At 36.6% G+C, this 21,343-nt stretch overlaps 2 protein-coding genes across 2 annotated transcripts in view; one reads left to right on the top strand and one right to left on the bottom strand.

Moving 5' to 3' along the window:
* The window catches only part of jv (javelin), a 110,252-nt gene extending 100,792 nt beyond the window's left edge, over nucleotides 1-9,460 (bottom strand). Inside the window, exon 1 of the mRNA XM_069498939.1 lies at nucleotides 9,197-9,460. Coding sequence (XP_069355040.1) covers nucleotides 9,197-9,285 — 89 coding nt within the window. The 5' untranslated portion in view covers nucleotides 9,286-9,460. The remainder of the gene's footprint in view (nucleotides 1-9,196) is intronic.
* MCU (mitochondrial calcium uniporter) overlaps nucleotides 1-21,343 on the top strand; it is a 160,865-nt gene that overhangs the window by 107,780 nt on the left and 31,742 nt on the right. The gene's annotated exons all lie outside the window — the stretch shown is intronic.

The following is a 21,343-nucleotide window of genomic DNA, read 5'->3' as shown; positions in this document are numbered from 1 at the left end:
CTGGAGCTGCAGTGCTAGTAAAAAGAGAGTTCCTGGATATTATTAATATTATAAATGCGAAAGTGTGTTTGTTTGTACTTCTATCACGCTACAACGGACCAACGGATCGACGCGATTTTTTGCATGGATATAGGTAAAAACCTGGAGAGTGACATAGGCTCCTTTTTATCCTGGACTCCCGAAAATTAAGAAGTTTAAAGGTACAAGTCCGAATGGGCTGCTGACCGCAAACTGCCAAAGTAAACATGTCTTCAAGCGACACCACTGGTTTCTATGAATCTATGAAATTGATTCCGAGCGCGGTAACACTGCGGCCTGCAGCCGCGGCCGCATATTGCATACATATTCATAGAAACTAGTGGTGCCGCTTGCAGTTTGCAGTCTGCAGCCCATCTCGGACTTGTACCTTAAGAATTAAAATTGTCGTACCTATTCTAATCCCCCTACAACCTCTCGCACTGCCAAGGGTCACTGGTAGAGATCTTTCGTAGAGATAAGTGCTTCCCTGGTTCTCTTTATTGTAAATTGCATGCTGCATGTTGCACCATACAGATTAAGCTTTTGGGTCACTTTTCTTAAACTCAAAAGGTTTGTGCCCTTTAGTTTGTGAAAGCTTTTTGTCTGAAACTGCAGCTTCGTGTTGAGAACCTTATAATGTTCCACGTTAAGTAATTTGAATAGTTTTAAGTAAAGATTTACTTAAATCTTTGGAAGCTTTGCTTTCACTTGCACTAGTCTATTTAAAAAAAGCGTGAATTTTGACTTATAGTTTCATGAACAAATAAAGTTTTTATCTATCTATCTTAAGAAGTTTACAAAAACATTATGTTATGAATTATGTCAGATATAAATTAAACATATGCGATATTGACGAGTTACTCGTAGGCAAGTAACGAGCAAGTAATAAAAAGCTGTTAACGGGTCCGATTCCAGTTAGGACTCGCTCCACTTGCTCTCGTACCGCTCGCCTCGAGCTAATCGCATCTCGGCGAGATATTAGACGCTGTGCACATTAAGCTACAGCCACACCTGCACGTCATGAACGCGAGATGCTAGATACGATGCGGGAGCATCCACGAAGCGAATCTAGACAGTCTATTGTAGTCCTGTAGGTCTGCACGGCACCATTAAATATCGTAGGTAGACCACCGTCGCACGGCTGACGTTCCCAGTTCGTAGACGCTTCTTTATCTTTACATAGTATAAAATAAAGTCGCTTCCCGCTGTGTGTGTGTATGTATGTATGTACCTATGTATGTATGAACGCGTAGATCTTTTAAACTACGCTACGGATTTTAATGCGGTTTTCACCAATAGATAGAGTAATTCAAGAAGAAGGTTTATAGGTATAGTTTAAGTCTCAAAAAATTAGAGATCCCTAGGAAAATTGAAATCTTACTGACACCACATTAGTATCTACACTGCACCCATGCAAAGCCGGGGCGGGTCGCTAGTATTTCATAGAACGTATATTTGCATAGCAGCCCTGTTATTGTTAGAGTCATTAGCTAAGACCTTGTTTAGAATTACTTGATGGTCCATCAGGTCTTAATCGGACAGTTAATGCTTTAACCGACATTTAAAGTAATTTTGGGTGTAACAAAACAACGGACTTGGAATAACTAGATGCCGCGTGTTTATGAAGAGGGATCTATTCCTAGTGCACTCCAAACAAACTTATGTATTTTGACTAATACTATTAACCAATTAAACTCTATGATTTTTTTAAGATACGATCTAGGAAATAATTTCTGTGTCTGTGGTTTTCCAAATTTCCCTTAAAATATTTTCGATTGAATATAGAGCCGAAGTTTTTTTTACGTAGGAATTTTTTAGTTTTTTACCATGTTTTTTGCCTTGCAGTAACTCATGTACTCACAGCTTTAAATAGGCTAGTTGACACTTTTTTAAAGTAGGTCTTAAATGGTTAATATTCGTCCTATTAGATCAAAAAAATTAACACTTTATTTTTTGCGCCCTAAAAACCGTAAAACTTTAATTTAAAAATATATTTTTCTTAGACAGGTGAAAACACTGTCGGCCATGTTTGGCCGATAGATTATCTGTGCTCTGACGTCATGCATTTGTAAACAACAGCACAACCTCCCAAAGTTTAATAAACATGACTTCTATACTAGTTTACATGAAAAATATAGTAATTATCGTTATTGTATCATCCGAGAATGTAAAAAAAGTAGATAATTTAAAGTCCTGACAAACTTTTACGGACTTTAAATTTTATGTATATGGATACTACGTTAGTCCACGCGTGACATAGGGATGACATTTCTTTGTTTACATATTTAATGACGTCACATCATGGCTGACAGCGTTTTCTGCGTTTCAAATAAAAATAAAAATTGTATTTTTTTAAATTGGATTTATATATCCATCCTGCGTTTTTAATAATTGTTATTGATATATTTCGTTGTCTTAAGCAAAATACTATAATAAATAATCATTTATTGGACGAAGTTAGATATGAGTCAAGTAGCCCATTGCTTAATGTATAATACATATCAATTCGTTACGTGATCTCGTAAATCGTGGAGTGACAGTTTTATGTTCACGTGGACTCGTAAAATGTTCAAACCTCTTGAATACTAGTAATGCGACGGGTGGCGATAAAAACGCACTGAAATTGTCATCAGAGTTATATTTCACTAGCAGTCTATACTTATCTCCTACTAGCTAACCTTCCCGCCTTTGTTCAGGTGGAATTTCTAAGGGAAAGAAGAAAGAAAGTAAGAAAAATGTTTATTTTGTAAACTGTGCCACACATCACATGTTACGGACCCGCCAAATGCTTGTGTCAAACAGCAAGCGTGTGGCCAGGTTGCGTACTATACTTGTCAACGCTTTGGAGCGTTCCGATGGGCAGGCAAACCATCTGTGGTGTTTGCCGATGCTTGTTGTATATTGTTTGTCACAAGCATGAGGGGCGTCCATCAAATCTAAGAGTTTTTCTAAAGTTATCTTGAGCATTAAAGCTAAAGTGCGTCAAGCAGAAGAAGCGTCGAAATAAACTATGTCACGTGTGGCACAAAGGGACTTGTTGCATTTCCTTCCTACATAGAACGCCATACTCGTACATCATGTCTTGTCAGCAACTCGTCCACGCGTCCGAATCATTTGTATCAAGTCCCTTAAAATCCTTCCAAAGTGAGGTCTATTACGTTGTTAAGAAACCATACAAAATCTAAAGTTTCTAGTTAGTAACGTACGTAATATCAACGTTCATAGTAGTTCTGCAAGTTCTGCAAGTACGTTGATATATTGAGTTTGTGAGTTAGTTTCTTCTTTTATAATATTTTGATCTAAATTTAGTGCTACACGATGCAATAACAAATATTTTCTGTTCTTTATCCGTTACTAATAAATCTACTACGATTAAAAATGACCCATCGAGAAAACACCAAGTAGAAACTCGGCCATTACTCCTTCTTAAATTATGTATTGATAACTATTCTAGTAATTAATCATTGAAGTCTTTTGCATTTCTGCACTCTGCATGCGATTGAAATCCGTGTGTTAATAGCTTTATATTGCGTGGTTGAAAGACTTACAAAAACAATGCTGATGATGATGCATAATGTAGTACGCTTATTTACTCTCTGGCACGCGGGTGATTAAGAAACTAATCTGACTACAATATTCCCAAATCTGTCTCAAAGATGGGTACAATTTACAAATGTGAGGACGGTCGTTATGGCTCCAGCGGCGGGATTGCGGGAGAATGACAGCCACAATGTCACGATCGCAATCATCTCACGAAGAATCGCACAATTTCAGCCAATCAGAACAATTGAGTTTGTAATAATGATTGATGCAGGTTTAAGACAATCGCCCTACAGAACATTTTTGGTCCAATGCGCTCGGCAAGTGCTTGCCAATGTGGAAAAGCTTTGCGGCAAGAGCGTTTGATGTTTGTAAATGAGTTGAAAAGAGCAACTTCCAAGCTTCTTGCTAGCTTTTCTCGGTAAGAAAAGTATGCGGAACCAGTAGTATTAGCACTTGGCGATTGAAAAGCACTTTTAAAATTTATTTCAATAAAAATCTTTCTGTTTCTATGAAAACGCAAGTGTAATTATTGTAAGCAAGGTGACTCTGGATAAATTCGCCAAGTGCATCGGGCTAATGTGAAGTGAAGTCAAAAGGACCGTCCCCACTTTAAATAGATTGTTGAACACTACGCTTAGTACGGTTGCCTTTGAAATCTGCTAATCCACATTTGGCCAGGGTTGTGGACTTTGGCCTAAGCCTTTCTCGTTTTGAGAGGAGGCCTCTCATCAGTAGGTATTGGGCCGGCGATGGGTTGAGGTGGTGATGATGGAATTATCTTTCACTGTCATTGATGTCGGAGCCACGCTCACTGTCGCCACGTCGCAGAGCACGTGGCCTAGTCATTCTTCGCCACTGTTGTATAAACCGCACCTTAACTTGTGTTCTTTATAAGTGTAAAAAAGTTTTTCACAGTTTGAATGCGTTGCTCGAATTTCACAAGCAGTATTTATGTTACATTTCCCAACTCATATCGGGTGGAAAATCTTTTTCGCGATGAGATATTATGTGTGTGCCAACGCCATCCGCTGCACTGACGAAACTTTTCATATACATTGTAATAACAGGAGAGTTGTGTGTGTGTAACTAACTTAAAGATAAATTGAAAAGTAATTTCTTTACTTTATGAAAACATAAATAAAATGACTAGGTTTTCCACACAAAATTTTTGTATACACCAACACTATTTCGACCCTTGAACCCTCTTATTGTAAAGCCCACGCCCCACGGCCTATAGGTACTCATCTTCAATTACCGATTAGTAGGTACGATAATATTGTTAAGGCTACACGGCTGCAAATAAAAAAAAATTGCCTGCATTTCAAATGATAACCTTGTAGTTTCCACGTATATTGATTTAATTCTTCTAAGAATATTTCAGAAACATTGGATTGGTGCATACGTTCGTTCGTTTACAATACGTCATTATTATGAAGAATATGGCCTTACAACTGTAATTTTATTTGTTTCCTGATAATGAATGGACACCATATTTTATGTCCCATACTTGATTTTGTATGCAAATCATACGACACGTGGCGTAGGGTAAAGAAAATGCTCTTGAAACAGGCAATCAAAATAACCTAGTTGTAAAATGAAATCTGTATAAAATTAACCAACGCGGATTTAAAAAAAGAAAATAAAACGCCAAGCATTTAAGAAATTTTCCAACACATATCCGTCTCAGCGCTCCACAGTGTTGTGGAGAGCTACTTCCCGCGGTCGATTACACTTGAGCTCTCTCGTTATGAAACATTTTTCTTGAAACGTCTTCAAAAGTTGAAACAAACTTGAAAACGTACTTCATCTTTGAAGAATTTTCAGAAGAATGGCTTTATTTTTTGAGAGGCTTTAATTAGCCTTCTTGTGAGGAGATAAACAAGTTTTTAATTAAATTTTGATTCTGTTCTATTTCTCATGTCCATTTATATATTTCTTCGTCGTTTAAGGCTATTTATAGCACTTGCGAAAGTCACTCAAGTCGTATGGTACATACAAAAAGTAGAGTAAATCTACAATATGTACAGTGCAGTATCATTTAAATCCCGACTACTCCTAAATATAAACGCTGAAATATAGTATTTCTGTAGCTTGGTATATTGTAATATTGTATAAAATAATAGTTTAATTCTGTCGCTTGGTTTTGATATTGTACTATATTTATCTGACTTATCTCCTCTTTTATTTGACACATCCCACTCAATAGGATAGAAAAAAATCAGAGACCCCACTTTTTTTGGAAGTAACAACCGCCATATTTTTTGTTTATATAAAATGTAGCCTTTGTTACCCGGACCATAACGAAACGATTAATAGATTCATCAAAATCAGCTCAGTAGTTAAGGTGCTACGATGGAACGTAATGGATACGTAAATACAAACAAAGATACATACATAAACTGCTAAGATCTTATCCCTTCCTTTTGGCTTTGCCGTAGTCGCGTAAAAAGACGCGTTGTATAAAATAGGTAATAAATCAATATCAAAAACTAATAACCCGCTACATCCCTTGATTTTTTTTCAAAAGATACGGGTAAACATCATCATCATCATCATCATCATCATGATCAACCCATCACCGGCTCACTACAAAGCACGGGTCTCCTGTCAGAGTGAGAAGGGTTTTGGCCATAGTCTACCACGCTGGCCATATGCGGATTGGTAGACTTCACACACCTTTGAGAACATGAAGAACTCTCAGGTATGCAGGTTTCCTCACGATGTTTTCCTTCACCGTTAAAGCAAGTGATATAATTAGTTAAAACGCACATAACTCCGAAAAGTTAGAGGTGCGTGCCCGGGATCGAACCCCCGACCTCCAATTAGAAGGCGGACGTCCTAACCACTAGGCTATCACAGCTATAAACTGGTATACGGGTAAACATAACCCATGAAAAATAAATCGGTTGCTGTTCCCGTGTCAAGGTCTTATCTAATTCTGACACCGTGAAAAATGAATTTGGTCCCAAACGATTTGTAATTTTATTCCAGCGAATGTTTTTCCGAGGTTCCAGGCGATAAAAAATTATAGTTGCTGTCAAGTTAACGAGTTGATTTGTTTTTGCAATATTTTACCCGTGTAAGTACTTTAACCGAACCGAATATCGTACCTAAAAGTTCTGCATTATATCCTGTGTGAAGTCTGCCCATCTGCGCTTGACCAGCGTGGTGGACTGTGACATAAAATACATATAAAAGACTTGTCCTGATTGACTGACTGACGAGGATGGTTCTTACGGAGAGAAAAATTTAATTCAACCTCCCCCTCAATTTTTTAAACTCCATCCGAGCGAAGCCGGGGCGGATCAGCTAGTAGTATAATATATTGCGTCCATCGCAATATGTTATACTATCATTTATGTATTAAATAATTTCCCAATATAAAATAATATGTTTCCGTTTTCTTTTCATCTTTCTCATTCAAATATATCAATCAAATCACTATCTTATGGTAAGTTTTTCTTTTTTCATAAAAATATGTTGAATTTAATGTTATCATATCTTTTCGTAAAGAACTCTAGTGCGACCGTGTGCAAATATGGCATCTATTTCTTTGATGGAACGTATAATATTCCTTGACAATGTATAGCACAGTGTTTATGTATTCTCTCCCCTTATATCAGTAATTATAGTAGTGCAACGCTGAATGGTTGATTGATATCTTGTGGAAAAAGCTATTGCTATTAACATTCCTTTCATTCGTGTAGTGGAAAATTCTATATAATTTTGTACTGACCTACTTAGCGATTTCTGAAATGTGTAGCTATCTTTAAGGCTGACTTTTTGGTTGCAACTTACGTGCAAGTTAATAAAATGCAATTCAGCTCGCACAGTGCTGCGGCCTAAAATTTAGAAAGCCTCTCTTTCTATCGCGTGAATTCTTATCCCTTGGGCGTGCAGCCACGCCGTAGGTAAGTTTTCGTGTTACGTGAACGCGGTTGTACTGTATGGTAATATAAAATAAGCTAATACAATCCTATCCATCAGCCTACATGCGTCCACTGCTGGACATAGGTCTTTTCGATAGTGCGCCACCAGGGTGACGGGTACAAGCTGCAGAGTTGATGTATAGGAGGAATCTTCCTACATCAATGGCGCCACCAAATATGAATAAAAGAACACCTCATTTTCGTATATTGAGGAGCAAATGATATAATGACATAATGTTGTGTCCTGTCCTGTAATGTGGTACCTATGTTTTGATCAATAAATAAATAAATTATTTATTGATCAAAACATAGGTACAATTATACATACTTACTTACGAGAACCAATACATATACTTATACATAATAACAAACCAATTTGTTAAGTAGGTAGGTATACAGAAAAATCGACTGCCCTAAGCTAGGTATACACCTGTGTTTTAGGCGACAGCACTCCTTAAAATTCATGGCTCATTTTATATACAAAGGAAAAGGAATCTGCATGTAAGGTAGATATTATAAAATTTAACATGTTTACTATAACTATTGTACTATTACTACTATAGCTATTAGTGTGCGTGTATGTGTGTGTGTGTGTGTGTGTGTGTGTGTGTGTGTGGGTGTGTGTGTGTGTGTGTGTGTGTGTGTGTGTGTGTGTGTGTGTGTGGGTGTGGGTGTGTGTATTATATATTTATTTTGTAAAATAATAATAACGTATATTTACCTATTAGTTATGCTAACGCTCGCTTAATTTCGTAGCCATTGGATCGTAGCGCTAAAGAAAGCATATATATAAAGATCCGTTATATTCTACATCATGGATACGTTTTAAATTCATTCCATATAGCTTTTCGGTCTGATAAATCAAAACTGTTCAAACGAATCACTACAATTATAAATTGCTTACGGATTTTCATACGGTTTTCACCAATAGAAAGAGAGATTACTGATGAGTGATGATTAAACAAACTTAACTAAGTGAAGTTCTATGACAACTATATGAGCCGCTTCTTTCGAAGATATAATGATAGTTATGTATGTGTATGTTTTTGCATAATGAGATCAGTGCTCAGTAATGGGCCGGCGATGGGTTGATGATGATGATCGCTATATTATATTATGAAGGGCGTTGATATTATGCATGACAAATGAGTGATACCTTTTGAAGCCAAAAAGTCCTAGAGTAGAGATCGCGTACTAGTAAGTGTAGCGTACCACGGTAAGCATAGGGTGCCATTTGGCACGAAGAACTGAAGATATAAAGAGGGTGGTGGGAAGTGGCTGGAAAGCCGAGGACAGTGTGCTCAGTGTGAGATTTTACATGCCACTTCCATACCGTCCGTAACATCCCGGCACGTTGAGGTTAGGACCGATGTGTAAATGTACCAAAAAAATAATGAGTCTCGTAGCGTGATACGCTTGGGAAATGTGAGGGCTTAAAGAATTTATTTAAAACTCCCATGTAATAATCCTGTAAATAGCTGACCGCGGAAATAAACTCGTATAAAACTTTTGTAAACTCGAAAGACAGTTTAAACGGTGGTGGTAGATTATTTCGTCGTTACTTGACAAAAGTAGCAGATACAACGAAATAATCTATGGCACTAACTGTTTGGTACCTTCTAAGACACTACCTATTTGGTACTACATACGTCATTCGTCATGTTATATTATGATTTATCAAACACGCTGTATAAGCCTAGCCTTACCTTCGCCTCCTGCAATGCGTTTTCCTCCGACTGTGGGCAGGCGGATCGCTAGTCGCGCCATCGCACTCCGCGCTATGTCCCGCGCCCATCCTCCATGCCACAACACACACCGTCACTGACACAGACCGACGACACCCCGGACACCTCCCCAGACACCCTCAGACACTGTCAGACACTGTGCACACTTATAGTTCGAACTGAGATAAAATAGGGGAAAGCAAGGTAAATCTCAAGCATGGGGTGTCGCGGTATATTCCAACTGGGCCAACGTTGTGCCCGAGCGAGTTGCGATGCGAATGTGAAACGTACCGTACCGTCGCACGCGCATACCGCACGCCCGTCTTAGCGTAAGACCACACTAGGGACTTCTTTACTAAACTTAAAAAGAAGAAGTCAAGTGTTTTCCCTCCCCTCCGAGTCTATCCGTAATAAACATAAACGCTATACAATATCACTACCCATTTTATAAATGCGAAAGTGTGTTTGTTTGTTGGTTTATCCTTCAACCATGTCGCAACGGAGCAACAGATTAAATTAAATACCTGGAGAGTGACATAGGATACTTTTATCCTGGAAAATCAAAAAGTTCCCACGGGACTTTTAAAAACCTAACTCCACGCGGACAAAGTCATGGGCATCAGCTAGTCATAATACAATATCCTGTCCTGTGGAGCATTATGACAGAGTGAACTACATCGTATGTTATGATATGACGCTAGTGTGTACACTTAAATTGCCTTTAATTGCCTCGAGTATTAAACGATGACGCTTCTTAGCTTTAAATTAAATTATCTTTGGTGTATTAAGGACAATGATGCTTAACGCATGTGGACCAGAATAGATGTTGATGCTTATCTAAATGATCGTGTGGTCAATGGTCATGCCGTTATGAACGCGTTATTTTAAATAGTCTTTTACTTCTCTTCATCACTCCAGTAGGTTGATTTCGTAAAACCTGCATCAATCATTATTACATTCTCAATAGGCTAGTTGACACTTTTTTTAAGTTGGTCTCAAATGGTTAATATTTGTCCTATTAGATCAAAAAAATTAACACTATATTTTTTGCACCCTAAAAACCGTTAAACTTTAATTTAAAAATATATTTTTCTTAGACAGGTGAAAACACTGTCGGCCATGTTTGGCCGATAGATTATCTGTGCTCTGACGTCATGCATTTGTAAACAACAGCATAACCTCCCAAAGTTTAATAAATATGACTTCTATACTAGTTTACATGAAAAATATAGTAATTATCGTTATGGTATCATCCGAGAATGTAAAAAACGCATCGATGAAGACCACAGGAAAGTTGTGGATTAGAGTGCCCAGTGAAATAAATATACGTAACACGCGAAGACTTGCTTAAAGGGATCCTATATGACTAACGACTTCAACCCAAATTTATTTTTGCAAAGATCACTTTGTTGTAAGTCTTACTTAATAACTTATTCAATTTATAAAGAGAAAACGATATTTTTTTACGTTTACTATGAGTTTTTAGAAATATATAAAAACTAGCTTATGCTCGTGACTTCGCCCGCGTGGACTTCATAAATTTCAAACCCCCATTAACCCACTCAGGGGTGGAATTTCAAAAAATTCTTTCCTAGTGGATACCTTCTCTTTACCTACAAAGAACACACCCACCAAATTTCATGTATCTAGGACCAGCTGTTTAGATGTTTAGGCTGTGCGTTGATATATAAGTTAGTCAGGACTTTAAATTTTATATATATGGATACTACGTTAGTCCCCGCGTGACATAGGGATGACATTTCTTTGTTTACATATTTAATGACGTCACATCATGGCTGACAGCGTTTTTTGCGTTTCAAATAAAAATAAAAACTGTATTTTTTAAATTGGATTTATATATCCATCCTGCGTTTTTAATAATTGTTATTGATATATTTCGTTGTCTTAAGCAAAATAGTATAATAAATAATCATTTTAAATACTATCTGTCCCGGCTTACTCACGTGTGTAGTCGACGTTAGCCCGACTAGTTTCGAACCCATCCGGGGTCCTTTTTCAAGGGAGTCCGTCCGCGCACGCGCCGCGGTTTTGACTGCGGGACGCACGTGCCGCTGCCCGTAGAGCCCGTTGTGAGGGTGGCTGGCGGGCTAACGTCGACTACACACGTGAGTAAGCCGGGACAGATAGTATTTATAATGGAAATCACTCACGGTAGTTTAAACGCTAAAATAATCATTTATTGGACGACATTAGATATGAGTCAAGTAGCCTATTGTTGTGATTGGATAAATTTGTGCGATTCTTGTTCCAACAATGCATTGTAGCCAATAGTGAGCGAGCGTCAACTAATCAGAGGTGATTGCAAACGTGACATTGTAGCTGTCATTCTCCCGCAATCGCGCAGGAGAGGTGATTGTGATCGTGACATTGTAACTGTCATTCTACCGCAATCGAGCTGTTGGGCCCTACCGCGGTAGTTTGACAGCCACAGTGTGCATTGTGGCGATGAGATATGTTGTGGCCGTATGGTAATAATTAAATGCGGCAACGGTGAAAGATGTTTATTGAGAGCCGGCTTATGATCTACTCTCGCTTATGGACTAACAATAACAATAAATAAATCTTACATACTATTGTTTAAATCTTATTGCTTAACTACCTAACCTACATAATTTTGCATCACCTCTCTTTCAATCCGATGTGCAGGCAACCTACTTTGATATATTGAGGAGTTGCATTTTTATGTTACAGCTAATATGAACATGCTACGTTTAAACTGTCAATTCGTACATATTACAACTCCCCTGAAAATGTATGCGGTTACCCCTCCCCTTAAAAGAAAAGAAATGTTAGACGCTACATCGAATCAGAAGAAAAGATGATGACAATCACAAAAATAAAATCTAATGCTAAATAAAATTAAATTATGTAAGGAAACATTTTTTTAAATCGTTACTTCCTGTGCTCAAAGTGCAATTTATCTTATCTCTTACTTCGTATGGGCATACTTTCAACCTTACTTATAACTAGAAAAATCGTAATCTATTAAGTGCAGTCGAGGATTTAACTTTTACAAAAGTTTCGAAAAATCTTATCATAGGTAATAAAATAATCTCAAAAAAGCATCATATGTATTAGATATATATAGCCTATAAGCTGAGGTATCGATTTCACTAATCGACTTAGTTGTCTCAAAAGATTCTTTGACCTATCAAATCGTCCTCATCATCAGTATACAGCTGTCGTAGCATCGTCGTAAGACGGTAAATATAAGGTTTCTATTCTATAACCCATAATAATACTTATTATTAAGTAAACATCTCAGGTATTCATATTTCCTGGACAGTCAAAATAAATCTCTCCTAGTCTTCATCTTCCTTTCAAGTTACTTCTTCACATAAACAAATAAATAAACAAATAAACAAATCAACAAACGCGGCGCGTACTCTCTCCTAATAAATATTTAACATAACATGCTTGCGAGCATTTTTCATAACACTTATAATCTTCATCAAACTTATTTCTTTCAATAAGTATTTCAATAACATTCAACTTTTCATAAAAATTCTAGGTCTTTCACTAACACCAGCGCGGTAGATAATGATCAAGAGTCTAGACAAATATATAGTTGAATGAGGAGGTACTAAATATGCGCAAAACATCGCGTCCAAATAAATAAATAATAATCATCTTCCTACGTCAGTATGTCTCAATCCCAAAATAAATATTGTATATTTTATACCTATAGCACTTCTACAGCCGAAGGGTGATCAAGCCTTTGGTTTGCAGAGTCCTAATTTGTCAAAGCCGGGTATAGTCTTATATCGTCAAAACTAGCGCGAAACTAGACGAAAAACATCTGTAGGGGAAAAATTCTCCTTATTTCATATTCATTTCCTTGTATTTGCAAATTGCATCTCGAGCAAAACCATTGTCTCGTATAACAATACAAAATGTTCGGGTACGCGTGTGTCGTTGACCACGCGATGACACCGTTATAATTCTCTGAATTATTATAGTTCGATTTTAACACCGAATATTTACGAAAGAAGTAAGTACCTACTTATTCATTTATTAATTATTATCTATTATTAGTTTAAACTATCCTACACACTATATAAAATCTTACAAATAAAGTACGAATGGAACTTATTAGTAGATAGTGGAGCAAGTATTATTTATTATTAAAAACCAATATTCTTCTAACCTATACGTACAAAATTAAAATATCTACCCAAAAAAAAATACAATACCTACACATTCTACCTATTTGCCCATTACGAGAGATAAATTGCACTTACTTTAACTGTTAGCGACGCATTTCAATAGTCAATTTCGTGACCGCCGTGTAGTCGCCGTCGTCATCAGGACAGGTTTTGGTCATCAGGTCCGGAGGTCTGGAGTCTGCGCCTCTTCTTTACTGCATCTTAATGGGCCGGGAAAACCCTGGACTCCTCGAACTGGGCCGGGAATACCCTGGACACCTCCTAGTTTTGGCCGGGATAACCCTGGACGCACGATGATGCTGGGCCGATCAATGAAGCTTGAGATTGTCTTCTGTTCATAAGCGATTCATTTTTGGGCTTATTTCTTGATGTTAGTGTTTCTTGATTTTTAATACAGGCCGTGGAATTTTTATTTCTTCTTTTTGTTTTAATTGAGTCTTGAATCTTGATGTTCTTTTGAAAATTTTGTAGTCTTCTTCTTGATCGGTGCCCAGCCGGTGCACGCACTTAGATTAGGCATGCACCGACTGGCAAGGGTCGCCATGAGATATGTTGTGGCCGTATGGTAATAATTAAATGCGGCAACGGTGAAAGATGTTTATTGAGAGCCGGCTTATGATCTACTCTCGCTTATGGACTAACAATAACAATAAATAAATCTTACATACTATTGTTTAAATCTTATTGCTTAACTACCTAACCTACATAATTTTGCATCACCTCTCTTTCAATCCGATGTGCAGGCAACCTACTTTGATATATTGAGGAGTTGCATTTTTATGTTACAGCTAATATGAACATGCTACGTTTAAACTGTCAATTCGTACATATTACAGCGATGGCAATCCCCTTATTAGCTGACACTCTCTTGCTATTTGATAAAATGCATTGTTGCAGCAAAAATACGATAAATTCGACAACGGAAACTTGTAGCGATGGATACCTACTGCTTTTCGGTATTCGACCATACACCGTCAAGTTTTTTTTAGTAATTATTTTGCAACTAGATGATGTCTGCAATTTCCAGGATAAAATGTAACCTTCACACAATACAAGCTACATTTTATACCGAAAAAATTAAAAGTTTCTGGATATGAGCTATCTCCATTCCAAATTACAGCCAAGTCGTGTTTCAGTCATTCTGTCGTAAACGATTAAGTAAGTAAGAGACTAAAAATATTTTTCTTAATTTTTGTAACTCATTTAATCATACATTTCTTTGTATACGTGAAGTCAGATGAAAGGGCGTAGGGCTAGGCGTAGGGATTTAGTGCTACGACGTAGCACAAATAAAATGTTTTTACATGCCAAAAAAAATTTTCCTCAAGAAATTTTTCTATATTTGTCTTGTATAACACAGCTCATCCCCATGTTTACCCTCGGCTTACGCGATTGAATGTAATTTTGCGGTGGGCAATTTAAAATGATGGTCTTTATTCCTCAACAGCGCGCTGACTAATTATTGAGGAATGCGGGTTGGGAGGATTTGGTTTTTAAATTAAAACATTTTTCGTTATTCATTAAATCGCTGCGGAATTTATACCGAGCTTCAGGCTATAAGGTGTATTTTTAAGTGACCTTATTCCCTAATAAGAGATGTATTTAGTGAGAGTTACGCTCTGCTGTAAGATTTGTTTACCCTGGAGAGAACGAACGGACAGGATACGTGTTTTGGGGTAGGTAATTAGATTGCTAGTTGCTATTATGTCTGGGATTATTTGCCTCGAAAAACAACTGGGCCAACAGATAATATTTCAGAGCAAGTTCATAGATATCGTAATTTACATACTTTCAGGAAGGTTTTAGTACATTTATATTATTATACACCTAGGTCAATTTTAGGTCAATTATTATACACCAATCTTATGTACGAAGTAGGTAATACACATTAATGTACCTACACTTGTCACTAATATTTTTAATATGTACATAAATTCTCCCAGATTTCTGAATCGATTTAAAAAAATCTCATTCTGGTCATCGAATAAAAAATAAAAAACTCTCTTTTAAGCAACTTCAAAAAAAGAGGAGGTTCTCAATTCGACTATATGTTTTTTTTTTTACCACAAACACTAAAAAGTAAAAATAATTTACGAATATATTACTTATGTAGTATATAATATGTAGTATATACAAGAATTATTGTAGTTCTATAATAATGTTTTTTGGAGTCACTGCCAATGAGGTGCCAACAAATGGTTCGTGCGGCTAATTGGCACCGGCTCCAAAAAATATTATTATAGAACTACATACAATCATTCTAGTATATATTATATATTCGGTAATAAATTATTGTTTACTTTTTAGTGTTTGTGGTTATCGAAGTCATTTTTTTTTTTATAAAACGGCCGCTCCACGGATATCACTTGTGCCTAACAAATCACGATGGCCGCGGACGGCTAATTGTTACGCGATGCGTTAGAAATCGCTTCGCTCTCGTTTCTACTAATTACGCGATCCGCTGCTTTCCCGCTGAAAAACTACACGGAAGGATCTCCATGGCATCTCTGTGATGTTTATGGTTTATGATTTACTATTGGACTATTTTTTAGCTAGTGTGATGTCATTGGAAGTGATATAAGGAGTCTCTAACGATACCCCATATTAATCTGTTCAGGCATTTAGAATTAATCTTTGACGAATCGTTGACGACCTCCCTGGCGCAGTGGTAAGCGCTGTGGACTTATTAGTGGGAGGTCCCGGGTTCGATTCCTGGCAGGGATTTGGAATTTTATAATTTCTAAATTTCTGGTCTGGTCTGGTGGGAGGCTTCGGCCGTGGCTAGTTACCACCCTACCGGCAAAGTCGTACCGCCAAGCGATTTAGCGTTCCGGTACGATGCCGTGTAGAAACCGAAGGGGCATGGGCTTATTAAAAACTGCCATACCCATTCCAGGTTAGCCCGCTACCATCTTAGATTGCATCGTCACTTACCACCAGGTGAGATTGCAGTCAAGGGCTAACCTGTATCTGAATAAAGAAAAATCTTGGAATAAAGAAACTCACATACATGAATCCTGTAAACATTGCGTCCCTTGTTTTAGGCTGTCATGTAAAAAGAATACCCGCCTGAGTTTTTCGTGGGCTTTTTCCAAACCCACTTGTGGCGCGCGGTTATAATTCTTCAAGTTTAAGTTTTATCAATTTATCTTTCTTCTATAATATTTACTTGTTAAATTAAACTGTTGACATTCAGTCCTTAATTGAAACAAATAAGTTAGTAAGTTTTACTAAACTAACTAACCAGCCCCATACTTGTTTTAATATTTCTTAGAAATAAACTAGGTAAATTGGTGTTTATATCTAACACAATGGAAGAGCATTGCGAGTTTGTCCCGCTCCAGAGGCTGCCTGCGGAAATCTTCCGCAGTTGTTCCGTCCTTTACGCTCTATTTATCAAACGCTAATGTGCGATAGAGAGGCTAGAGTAAACCGTATAGATATACTGTTAAAAGATATGTGTGTTTGATTTATGATGGTTACCGTTTGTTGGTCAGTAGTGACCGCGTATGATGTTACTTCTATTGTGATTTAACTCATACATTTATGTGTTATTTAACTCATACATTTATTTTATTTTGATAAAGATAAGAAGGCATGAAGAGGTATATGTCCAACAATGGATATAAGTAAAGGCAGGTAACGATGAAGAAACCATTAGTCATGATTCATTAGCTGTTCACGACCAATATTATGACTCTTTTTCGTCCAATTAAGCGTAAAGATTTAGTTAAAGTTTATTTATTTTACCAAATTTCACTTTCACATCCACACTTTGTGAGCTATCCTATTTTTTATTTCTATATAACACCTGTCGACATTTACAAGGAGATAGCAGATCAGTAGAGCATTGTCTCTGTCTATGAGACCGACAAAACGTCATACAGGTATGAATGATAGAGGCAACGCTCTACAAAGCCGAAATGTCATTCTAAAGGCCGATATACATTACTTTCTGCCGCTGTACTGTACATAGCTTTTATGTGTATTGCCACGTAGTATATTCATTATTTAATAAATTTGACGTCTACATAGGACCGAAAATTCTGTTTTCTTTGCCGTGAAAGGTTGTCTGGGAGAGATCGCTTAATTGATAAGACTGCCTTTGCGTCCTAATGTACGAGTTTAGTTTTCCTTTTGTATGTTTCTCTCTGTGTTTATGTATATATATGTGTGTGTGTGTGTGTGCAATAAAATATCCAAATAAATAAAGATTTGAACTAACCCAGTCAGAAATTAGACTTCATACTTTTTACGTGCAAATTGCAAAATAACGGTTGCGCCAAAAAATTAAGCAAAAGGCTTACAATCCAACAATAACCAACTTTTCTCGTTACATCTTCCTTGTTTATGAGCTATTTTTCATAGGTAGGTACTACAATAGCTTATCTACAGAGATTAAGGCTTAAGACGTTCGAAATGGTGAGCACTTAATTCGCCAAGGAGAATTAATCGTTTTGCTGAACATTTGGCGCTCAAACAATGACGCTCTAGGCTCTAGCATCTTAACAACGACTAAACATTTCGGTTAAACAAATGAAAATTAAAAAAGAAGTATAGAAAGAAATAGCGTAGAGAAAACATAGACCTGCAAATACCTTATTACGTTCATGAGCCGTGATAGCCTAGTGGTCAGGACGTCCGCCTTCTAATCGGAGGTCAAAATTTTTTTGTGTTTCCCCCTCGAGTGCATTGAATTCCTTGTTAGATAGGTATTTTCACAAAGTGAAGTTTCACAAAGGCCGGCAACGCATCGGCGGCTCCTCTGGTGCTGCAAATGTTCATGGGCGGCGGTAATCACTTAACATCAGGTGACCCGCCTGCTCGTTTGCTCGCTATATCTATTAAAAAAAAATTAAAGATTTTTCAAAATAGAATCATTATTCAAACTCGGGCGCAATTTGGTAGTCACTTATATTTAATGAGGGAACTGCATCAAAGACAAGCCAGACGTTGTTGCTAAGAGTCTGTTCAGACGTGCCACAACTACACCTACTTCATAGCGGCAAAAATTGTACGAAAATATATTGTTTCATTCGTAGGTAGGTACCTACCTACGAATGTTAATAATTATTAATGTAAATAATAATCCTAAAGCGACTCCTTTTAATAATATATTTTAGTTATAATATTATATTTTTTTAAGGTTTTAGTTTTAGTTTCAGTGTTTAAGTAAATTTTTAAGATGTTCAATTTTTGAAAAAAAAATTGTAAATATTGTTGTATGTACCATACAACAATATTGACAATATCAGTTGCTTTCAACGGCTGTCGCAATTGTGTTGTCGCATACCGACCACGTCGCGGCCTCGCGGCACTCGCATGCAAGCCAACCACATTGGGACTAGGTATTTTATAGTTTGTGGATGCGACAACGCATGTTCAGGCAGCTGCAGCGAGACCATTCACATACAACTGCCTGGCGATATTTTTACCGCTGAGTAAAATGTGTTGTTTGATGTGGTCTGTCTACGTAGATACTAAATTTTTAAAAATACATTTCAATACCTTACTTTGAGATGCTAATTGGATTCCATGAATTTAAATACCTTTGGCAGTTTGTGAAGGAAAACATTTCTAACTTTTTGCTTTTATAACTCGGCTAATTGAAGACTAAATGTCGCTTCACTAAATGACTAGACCAGTATGACGCTCTGAGTTAGCTCGAAGCAAACATAAAGATTAAGTGAAGCCGCGTTACTTAATTAATAAACGGCTGGATAGAAAAACGTATCTTAAGAGCGTCCTAGACTTCAATGGCTGTTTACTTTTGGATACAACATAATCCTTAATCTATAAGAATTTTATTATTACTTCCTACGTCCATGATCTAAAAGTCAGACTATTAGTATATTAAAGAGGTTTTGGGTTTTAAATTCTATATTCATTAGATTTAGCAATGAAATCTCATTACTAATTAATAAAATATATAGTTTTAAATAGTTCTAAAATGATGTTGAATATAAATTTTAAACTCTTTTAATCATGAATTGTGGTTTTCAGTAATATGTAATTCCATTTTTTATATGAAAAAAATAAAAGTTTTATGTTTGTTGTTAATTTTAAAAAGTAGTAGAATAAGTAAAAATTTGGTAAATTACTTTGTGTCTTCTTTCCTGTTTTACTGTAGCATTCAAAAAATGTAATGCCCAAAAGAATGTTTTTCCATGAAAATACTACTTTGGTATCTAATCCTAACTTGGACATAGCAAAGATAAAATTTTTAGCACCTTCACGAAAAGAATCGCTAAAGCTCTCAAGGCTAGATCTGACGAAAGTTCTATATCTAAGGATTCCCGCATGAAACTTGGACTACAATAAACTCGCCATTCCTAGATTTATCCTATTCAGAAAATGTTGCGGTTTAGCCAAGTAAATATATAAATTGGATTTTCAGCTTACATTGGAATTTGAAACGGTCAGGATTTTGTCTTGAAAATATAAGAATCAGGATTGCTCTGGTTGGACGTACTATTTTTTTGGGAAAGGTGTACAACCAAACGTTTGAAGAACTATTATTTATCTATGTAAACAGCATTATGTAGTATATTATAGAGATATGTATATAGGTATATATATTTATATATATTTGTGTATTATTAGTATGTACTGTGTATATAGTCTAAATTATAGTAATATAATATACCTAAGGCCATTTTTGGTTGCCGCACCAACCCGTGCTTTCGTGATTCCTTTCGTCAAAGGTTGCCTGGAAGAGATCGTTTTAGCGATAAGGCCGCCTTTGCATTACAGCTATTAGATTAAGATCCTTGTATGCTTTTATTATGTTTACTTGTGTTGTGTGCAATAAAGTATAAATAAATAGATAAATAAATAAATATAAACCAAGCGAATAAGCGGTCCGGTATGATGCGATATAATAATAATAATAACCACCAAAATATAGCAGGTGATGAATGTTGATGCAGCCTAGAGATCGTGCGGCATGTGGCAGACTGTCGTGCTTAAAAATTCCGATTCTACAGCACGATGTTGCCGACGTAAAATAAAATGCTGCATCATGTTCACATGTTAATATGTTGTTACTTGTTGAAATAGCCTTAACATACTGCTTATACAATGCAGCCAACCGCTAATCACCGACTGAAACAACAATCCTAAAAAAAAAAGTAAAAAAACTCGATTGTCCGGACAAAAAACGAACTAAAAAGTTAAAATTTCACATTTGAGTATGGCGCCATACAGCCTTCAAATTCATTTTTTTTTCAAATAAAACTGTCACTCGGGATAGAAGGATTCTAAAGATACCCCAAACATCATTTGTGGAGACATTTAGAAGTTAGGTTTGGTAGAATAAAGAAACTCATATAAATACATACATGAATCCCAAACACATTTACAATGCTTTTTTGAGCAGCCGTGTAAAAAAAGCATTTGTCAACGTCATGAATATTTTTCACCAGTTTTGTATTCATATTTTATAAATAAAAAATGTCGCGTCACCTCAATAAACGTTGGGGATTCACGCTTCTGAAATCCAATCATTTCATGCATACAACTGCACAATACATTGCTATTTTACTTGGCGGAAGTGGTTTCCTTTGTGGGGAGAATAAACTCTTTCTATTTTAACAATTTTACTCGATTTAAAGGCGTTGATAGCCTAGTGGTTAAGACGTTGGTCTACTAATCGGGAGTCGGAGGTTCGATTCCGGGCTTGTACCTTGATTTTGATGGATGGATTTTGACCGTAGACGGCCTGGACTTGCGTTACGGAGGCTACTTTTTATCTTTCTAAAATCGGGATTTTAAAAACCTAAGTCGTAGGACCAAAAGTTAAAGTTATATCTTTATTTTTAGCCGGGGCTTTATTACTTCACGATTATGTCGCCCCCATCAACAAATCAACTTACATAATATATTAAAACTTAATTACTACAATATGATTGTTGTGTTGTTTATCAATACATCCATATTAATC

This window comes from Maniola hyperantus, chromosome 5 (genome assembly GCF_902806685.2).
Source record: "Maniola hyperantus chromosome 5, iAphHyp1.2, whole genome shotgun sequence".
NCBI lineage: Eukaryota > Metazoa > Arthropoda > Insecta > Lepidoptera > Nymphalidae > Maniola > Maniola hyperantus.
The sequence above is the reverse complement of the archived record's forward strand: the minus strand, read 5'-3'. Positions and strand labels throughout refer to the sequence as shown.